The sequence below is a fragment of the Echinops telfairi genome, unplaced genomic scaffold (assembly GCF_000313985.2).
Source record: "Echinops telfairi isolate 266 unplaced genomic scaffold, ASM31398v2 ScPeMD7_60;HRSCAF=208, whole genome shotgun sequence".
Taxonomy (NCBI): domain Eukaryota; kingdom Metazoa; phylum Chordata; class Mammalia; order Afrosoricida; family Tenrecidae; genus Echinops; species Echinops telfairi.
Genome location: NW_022103958.1, coordinates 42,499,989 through 42,508,294, shown reverse-complemented (window position 1 = coordinate 42,508,294; position 8,306 = coordinate 42,499,989). Strand labels below are relative to the sequence as shown.

Genomic DNA, 8,306 nt, shown 5'->3' with positions numbered 1-8,306 from the left:
CGGTGTCCACGTTGGTGACCCGCCCGAGAGCAGCGCAGACTCACGGCCAAAGGGATGCTCTCGCCCTGCCCCTCCGGGCCGGGCACCCTCGGTGGTCCCCCCCCCTCGACGCTTCTCTCCCCAGTCTTTGACAGCATGGCGACTGGGAGTGGTTTGCTATTTCCCAGCTAGTCTTTTCAACTCAGCTCTCCGTCGCTCTGTCCCAGGGCCCGGCCCGTTTTCCAGGTGGCAGCCGCTCGGGAGCGCGGGCGGGGGCGGGTGGGGCCGCGTGGGGTCCAGGGCTCCGCTTTCCGCACGTAGGCGCCCCCTCCCCCTCCCCCGAGACCCAGCAGAGCTTTGAAACGTGCAGGATCGGGTTTCGGAAAACACAGGGTCAGGGTCAGCCGAGCAGCTGGCGGCGGGAAGGCCAGGCCGGCGAATTTCCTGCCAGAAGCCCCGAGGCCCCGGCCCCGCTCCGGGCGGCCACAGGGGAGGAGATGCCGGGAACGGCTCGCATTCCTCTGGCCGGCGCTGCGGACCCTCGGGACCGCGAGGCGAGGCGCGGGAGGTGGATCTGCGGAGGCCGGAGTGGGGGGCTCTCCGCGGGCACCCGGCATCTGCGGTCCAGCCGGGCGCTGGGATGGGGCCAGGGCTGCGGGGGAGCCGCTCGGGGCCGTCACGGGTGCTGGCCCGCTGGCCCGTCTTGCCCACGGCGGTGGGGGATGGGAGGGTGCTGTCCAGGATCACCCCAGTCCTAAGGCCCGGGTCTCCTCGCCTTCTTGCCCAGCCTGCATCTCCTGGACCGTCTAGCCTGAGCCTGTGCTGGGTCCAAGGGCGGGGCCCCCTTGGAAGGAGGCAGGGGTGTGGGGCGTCCTCCCGGGGGTGGGGGTGGTGGCTGTGAGGGGACGAGCCTGTGGGGGCGCCCTCTGCCCTCTCCCTGAGGGCAAGCCCCTTCCACTCCAAAGGAGCTTCTGCCCAGGGTCAGACCCAGGAGGCCTCGGCCTCGCATGGCCCCTGTTAGTGGCCTGGCCAGGGAGGCAGAGGCCACAGGTCCCCTGCATGCTTGGTCCTCTGCAGCCAAGCCTGGGCCGCCTTGGGGTCACGGCAGAGGAGAGAGCACAAGGCATAGATGAGTCGGGGTCACGTCGACTCCACAGGCCCGACGATGTCCACGGAGCCTCTAAACCAGGGATTCTCCTCCGGAAAGTTGGGCGCAATTCCGTGGTGTTTTCCCCACCAAGATGTGGGTGGGTGTCAGTGACTTGGGTCTGGGCCTCCTGGAGGGGACTTCTCAGACTCCAGCACCACCTCCCAGTCTCTCCTGCAGGTGGCTCAGGAGCTAGTTCCCAGGACCGTCAGCTCCACCTCACCTTTGCCCACCTAGCCTGATCCTCCTCACCTGGCCTGGCCCCTATCTCCTCCCCATCCGAACGTGTCCCCACTCGGATGTGCACTGATTGCCCTGCTCCGTGGACTTGCCAGGTTTATTTTGTTTGGCTTGCTTCCCTTCCAGAGTTCTTGATTTTAACCGGGTCCCCAAGAAGGCGTGGCACCGCACAACCTCCAGTACCTACGCAGGGGACCTTGTTTGGAAATGGAATCACTGAGGTTGTCTTATGTTAGAATGAGGTCCTGGGGTGGCAGAAAACGGGAAAGAATAAGAGAGAAAACCCACCCTTGCCATTGGGTGGATTCTGACTCGTAGCAGCCGTCTCCGCGGCAGAGTAGAACTGCGCTCCTGGGGGCTGTCTGTCACAGCTGTAATGGTTCAGACATCTTGGCTTGTCAGGCCTTTTTTCCTACGCACCTGGGGATGGGTTCCCTTGGTCAGCCTTCCGGTTAATTAGTAGCTGAGGCCTTAAGCATGTGTGCCACCGGTGACTGCAGCAGGATGGGCTCTAATCCTGGATGGGCGGTGTCCTTATAAGAGAAGACGGGGAGACAGAACCACAGTGGGAAGGCGATCAGGTGACCATGGAGATGGCGGAGACCGCAAGGATGCATCTACAAGCTAAGGAAACACTGGGGATACCGGAGGCTGAGGGAGAGCTCCCCTGGAGACTTCTGGGAGCATGGTTCTGCCAGCACCTTGAATTTGGGCTCCTAGGCTCTGGACCTGTGGGGGTGGTAAGTTTCTGTTCTAAGAACCACTTTTGGTACTTTGTGATGCTAGCTCTAAGAAACTAATCCAGGGGCCAAGGTGCACAGCGCAGGGACTAGCCCAGAGCACTTAGCAGGGGCAGTAAATTATTTCATGTGCCGCTTCTATGTAGCCTCAAACTCCCACCAAAATGACCTTTCCCTGCATGGGTCTGGTAAGGAGGTGGGGGAAGATACCTATAGGATTCACCTGTGAATAATTGCCAACAGGATTCCCTGGCGTGCCATCCTGCTGTGTATAAAATAAACTCACTGAGAAGCAGGAGGAGGAATCTCATTACCAGCAAGAAGCGGGGAGTGGGGCGCTTCCTCTGGACCCAAGATTCCTGCACAGTGAACCGCCTGGATCCAGAGGACAGCTGTGCCATCAGAGAAGTAGTAGCAGAATCAGCAGCCAGAGCATGGGACAGGGTGAGGGACTTCTGACCCACGGAGCCAGTAAAGCTGAGGTCTTTGGGCAGGCAGCTGGCTTGTGGAGTGGGCTACCTCTAGGCACTGAATTGGGGGAGTTGGACTTGCTAACCTACAGAAGTGGAGTTGAGTGCCTTTGGTCTGAGGCTTACTGGAGTGGGGTGCCTTTGGGCACTTAATTCAGGGAGTTGAGTTTGCTGACCCACAGAACTTGGAGTTGAGGCTCGTAGCAGAGTGGTCTACCCTTGGGGCATTTATTAGCAGATCTGACAGAACTTGGTAACGTGTCCTGATACACAACTCAAGCTTGGGCATTTTTCACTGGCGTCACAACGTGTCAACTTCTTTAATGAACCCTTTCATCATGAGTTTTGTCTGTGAGTGCTGAGTAGCCATGGCGATGGGTATTAGAAACTGGTCTAATGGGGATGGGGATTTGGGTTATCTCAGGGAAGGAGTAGGAGGATGCCTTCTACCTGACAGGTGAGCAGCACCGCCTCTCTGTAGTGACCTGGGGCTTTTGAGGGGGAGGGGCTGGGGCTGGGGAGGAATGTGATTGCAGATATTGCATGCAGGTGTGACCGGAAAAAAACACCCCACCCCAAACCAAGCTCACTGCTGTTGTCAATGCTGACCGAGTGACCCTATCTACAGGGTAGAACTGCCCCTGTGGGCTTCCAAGAGTGTAACTCTTTAAGGTAGTAGAAAGTCTCCTCGTTAACACACAGAGCAGCTGGTGGAGATGAACTGCTGACCCCTTAGCTAGCAGCCCAATGCGTAACCCACTAGGCCACCAGGTGAGACAGTGCAGGCATTTTCAAGATCTGGAGGGGAGAGTGCCTGTAAAGAGTGGGTTGGATGCCTGGACAAGGGATGATGGGCTGAAGGCCATTAGCACAGAGTTACTGGCTAAGTGGTTTACAAAGAGCGTTATCTCTTGCAGTGGAAGAACAGATACCAGGCGGAGAGTAGCCAGATGAAGATCTAATTGCTGAGCACAGAGCTCCAGAGATGTCTGCTCAGGAAGGCAGCTGTGTGAAGGTTAGGGTCACAGTGGGGAAAATTCGGAACCCTGAGCCCAGAGACAGAGCCATCTGGCTGGGTGCCCCCGAGCAGGGTGGTGCTGTAGCTTCCCTGCCTCCCTGGGCGGGCAGCGGTGCCCTGCCTGCCCAGAAAGAGCCTGAACAGCAGACAGCAGACGCCTTGTCCTGGCTGGGCCAGAGGGCCCCTCCCACACCCACCTCAGGAGCTGCTACCACCTCCTCCTCATCTGACTGAAGGGTGATCCTGAGGTGGATTCCAGAGTAATCTGGTGGAGACTATGCTGGGGCTGAGAGGGGAGAAAACAGATGAGATTCCCAAAGAGCAGACAGATGTGCATGCATTTACAACATGCATAAAGGGAGCGTCAAAGTCTGGAGAATGACACAGAAAGGCCATGGAATTCCTTCCATGGAATTTTAGAATTCCCCGCCCTCCCTTCTCCGCCGCCGCCCATGCTGGACAGAGCCAGGGCAGTACTCCTGGGACTGAACTCTGAGTGTTTGCTTCAGGGGGCCACTGAGAATCCACTTAATTGGGGGCACTGTCTTGGGACACATGACTTGCTCATCTGGCTAGCACCCCTTGGAAGGGAGCAGACTCGCTGGAAAGCAGTGATGGGCAAGGTGGGGATCCCTGCGTTGTCCTGGCAAATGGTGGAGGAAGAGCTTTAATTAAACAGCTCAGAAAAGCTGGAATGCTCGGGTGGCTGCTAGGAGCCGCTGCTCCTCACGTACCAACCCTTGTTACCACAGTGAGGAAGCAGTCAAGTATCTGCTGCCTGTTGTGCACCTTGCTGATCACACCTGGCCGTCGTGAAGGCCAAGCTGCAGGGAGAGTCTCTCTGGCCGGGATGGTTCAGGGTGCCTTGGCAGTTATGTAATGACAGTCATCCTCCATTTTTTGGTTTTGTTTTGCATATTGCCTCTTTTTGGTGTCGCGAGTGGAATCCGATAACCACGTGGGTGAGCGACAAGTGGGTGTGTATGTAAGGCAGCAGTGCTGGCAGTCAAAGGGCCTGATGCGCAGTGAGCTGTGGAGATGGCCATGAGACAGAAGAGACTTGACTGCTAGGACAGGGTGGCAGTGACCTCATCTTGAGTCTCTCTGGCCCTTGGGGGCGGGGGGGCCTCCGACTTAGTTCAGAGAAGGCTCTTGCATGGCCAAGGAGTTGGGGCTACAGCTCTGAGATGAACTCACACTCCCTGTTGTCTATGCAACTCGATGTGGCCAAAGTCCAAGGTAAACTCCCAGGACTTAGAGAGGAAGTGTCTCCCAGAAGAGAAACCGCTGAGGGTTCCTTTGTGCTGTTTAACCCTCCCTGAGCGGAACCAGCGGTGCTAACCAAGAGTTCACCTTGTCGGGACAAGGTGCATCTTCGTAAATTGTCACACACCCAAAGTGGTGAGATGATGACCCGCTGAACAACCAGGGCTGAGCCCAGGCGGAGGTGCGAGGTGTCCCCCTGAACCCGGCAGCTCACCTGTGCAGTGTGTGTGAACTCTACAGCACTGGTTCCCAACCTTCCCAAGGCTGCGCACAACCCTGTAATAGAGGTCCTCAGGTTGTGGTGACCCCCAACCATAAAATTATTTTTGTTGCTACTTCATAACTGTAATTTTGCTACTGTTATGAATCAGGTGACCTCTGTGAAAGGGTCGCTCAACCCCCAAAGGGGTCGTGACCCACAGGTTGAGAACCATTGCTCTAAACCAAAGCAACCCAAACTCACTGCCATTGAATCAAGGCTGTCTCACAACTGCTGACAGGAGTAGAAAGTCTGGTATTTCTCCCGTGGAGCTGCTGGTGGTTTTGAACTGCTGACCATGCGGATTGCAGCCTACCTCCTAACCATGATACCACAGGGCTTCTATTGCACAGTAAATGAGGGAGGTTTTTTCTTAAGAAATAAATTTAATTCCAAGTGGTTAGTGAAGGGCAGGCAGGAAGCGCCTGCAAGAATGTTAAAAGATCCAGTCACAAAAGGGAGCACTGTGTACAGTCTCAAATTGCTGAAGATACAGTGGCCTCGTATTTTACAAAGTACAAAAAGGTTATTTCATATACAAAGAAAAATACAATGTGCAAAAACCGTTTTCACAGGTGGCGATCTAGAAAATGATAGGAAGTCCTTCATTGTTTTCCACCAACTCCTTATACAGTAACAGAGCTCTGTCTCCTGTGCGATCATTTAAAATGTAAAAAATCTGATTTACTTTTAATCTAAAAAGACAAAATGGGTTTTTAATTTTTTTAAAAAGGGACTAGGTTTGTTAGTGAAGTCACAGGAATCAGTTTAGTTAATTTTATATTAAATTATAAGCAGACAGTCTGAAAAACCAGGGCCTAGAAGTCATCTGTACATATTTTGAGACAATAGTTTGATATGTAACATGTGAACATCTGGACACCAGGCTGCGGTGACCCCAGTGGGCACAGTGGCCGCAGCAAGCTGTTTGTGCACCGGCAGCAACAGGAGTCCCTCGCGTCCTCAGCCGAGCGAGCAGGAGGGGAAGCCAAAGGCCGTTCTTGCTCATCCTGGGCCGAAGTGGGGCTCCGGTGTGCACCTGTGCTCAGGTCAGGGTGACTGCAGTGGACCAGCCCTGGTGGCAGGTGTCTGTGGGCTGAGGCCTGGCCGGTCTCCCATGTCTTCCCTTGTTAGGAGCTCAGTGCAGGTGCTGGTGCAGGTGGTGGTCTGGTTGGTTAGAGCGGCCAGCCCTGTGCTTGTTGTGGGCAGGACGCTGCGAGGAGCAGGCAACACTGGGCCCCCAGGCCCGCCCTGCAGAGCACCTGATCTGGAGAAGTCTTGAGTTTGCCTGCATGGGCCTGGCTGTGGGGATGCTGCTCCCTGGACAATCTCTTTCCATCGGTTAATCCTGCTGGATCCCCCTTTGTTGCCCGTGAGCACCAAGTCACAGCGGGATTAGGGAACCAATTTCTGACAGCACCAGAGAACATCTCTCTAAGGGCAGGCAGGCAGGGTGGGTGCCTCTGATGGGGGAACCCATCCTACAGAGAGTACAGGGGGCTTGGAGGGTTAGTCTGTTGGCCACAAAGCTCTTCAAAGAAATGACCATGGAGAACAAGAAGAGTCTTGCTTTCCTGACGAAGGACCCAGGTGGGTGGTAGCCATTTTGCCCAGAGGAGGGATGACAGGTGGCTCAGAGGCATTCTTCTGACCTGGAGTCACTGGGATGGGACCCGAGGAGAACAATGTACTACGGCAAGGTTCAGGGAGTGCCTGAGCTTCCTGGGACCTGGCTCATCTGACACACCCATGCAGGTAAGGAGAGGGGAGCTGAGGAAGACAGGGCAGGGGAGCCTCAGTCTGAGGTGACTCATCAGAATCCTCCAGGGCTCACACCGGCCTCTCCTCCCTGGCAGCACCCCATTCCCTTCTCTGGCTGACCAAGGGCATCAGGCATCTGAGATACAGTTCTGGATCCTGTCCATCCATTGCTGGGCGCTTTGTCCATCCTGGGCACAGAAGTTATAGACACGCTTGCTGGTCTTGAGCTGCAGAACCAAAGGACTGGGTTACTACAGTTGAAGAGCAGGGCTGTTGTGTGACTTTGAGTAATCGTACAAACCAGTCGCTTTGTCTTCTCTTTCTGTACTGCTCTAGAATCTTTGTCGTCTTGCCCACCCCCATCCCCACCCCCTCACGATGGCTGCCTAGGCAGTCACTTACCTTTCTCGTCCCAACCCCAAAACTCTGCCACCAAGTCAATTCTGACTCCCAGCTGTCCAAGGCCGGCAGAAGTGGCCCTGTGGGTTCTCGAGACTACGGGACTGACAAGCCTCCTCTTATTCCTGCATGGTGGCTGTGACTGCAGCCCGATGTGAAACCACTGCAGCACTAGGGGCCTAGCTCCAAAGGCCCGGGGATGTTAACAGAACACTGCAAAACCCAAACGAGCTGCCCTTGTGTCGGTGCTGACTCAGAGCGACACCCCCGTGGGTTCCCGAGATCTTCACTGTTTGCAGGAGTAGAAAGCCCCGTCTTTCTCCCGAGGAGCTGCTGGTGGTTTCCAACTGCCCCCGTGTGGACTGGAGCCCAATGTGTAGCCACCCCGCCATCAAGGGCTCCCAGTGGACCATGGCTAATAAGTGAACCGTCTGTGGGAGGAGGAGGAGGCTGTCTGCTCGCGTAGAGACTCAGTAAGGGCTGACTGGGTGGCAGAGCCTACTTTGCAACGCCCTGGGCTTTCCTGCCCCGATGAAGGGCATCCAGAATGGCTGTGGCTGAAGCCTCTGGCCCCTCCCACACTCCACACAAATCCAGGCAGCTCCCTGTGTTTCCATACTTGGAAATGCCAGTAAGGCTCACTCCCAGAGGATCTGTAACCTGCTTGCAGGCACCAGCCATTGAGCTCTTCCCTGCTCCTCTCCCCAAGTCCCTAGAGGTATGTGGAGCCAGGAGAGTGCGGAGACCAACTTACATCAAAGAAAGCCTTGTCACTCGTGTGCTTGGGGGCCCCCAGGCTGGGGCCAGCGGGGAGGACCATTTCCACTTCAGCCAGGTCGATGTGGCCTTTGCAGCTCGTGTCCTCTCCTGAGTCATAGTATCGCAGCTGGAACCACAAGGGTACAGGTGGGCATGAGGCGCGGGAACTGGGCTGGGAACGTGTGTGATCATCATCATCCCTGGGTGCATGGGGTTGATTCTAATCAAGCACCACAGGTTTCGTCAGGTATAATCTTCGGGGGCGGGG

The 8,306-nt window shown here is 56.0% G+C and overlaps 1 protein-coding gene across 1 annotated transcript in view; it reads right to left on the bottom strand.

The window, feature by feature from the left end:
* Positions 1–5,581: 5,581 nt before the first annotated feature.
* Positions 5,582–8,306, bottom strand: part of SBF2 (SET binding factor 2) — a 353,360-nt gene continuing 350,635 nt past the window's right edge. Inside the window, exons 41-42 of the mRNA XM_045291145.1 lie at positions 8,034–8,165; positions 5,582–7,107 (exon numbers count right to left, since the gene is read on the bottom strand). Coding sequence (XP_045147080.1) covers positions 7,009–7,107; positions 8,034–8,165 — 231 coding nt within the window. The 3' untranslated portion in view covers positions 5,582–7,008. The remainder of the gene's footprint in view (positions 7,108–8,033; positions 8,166–8,306) is intronic.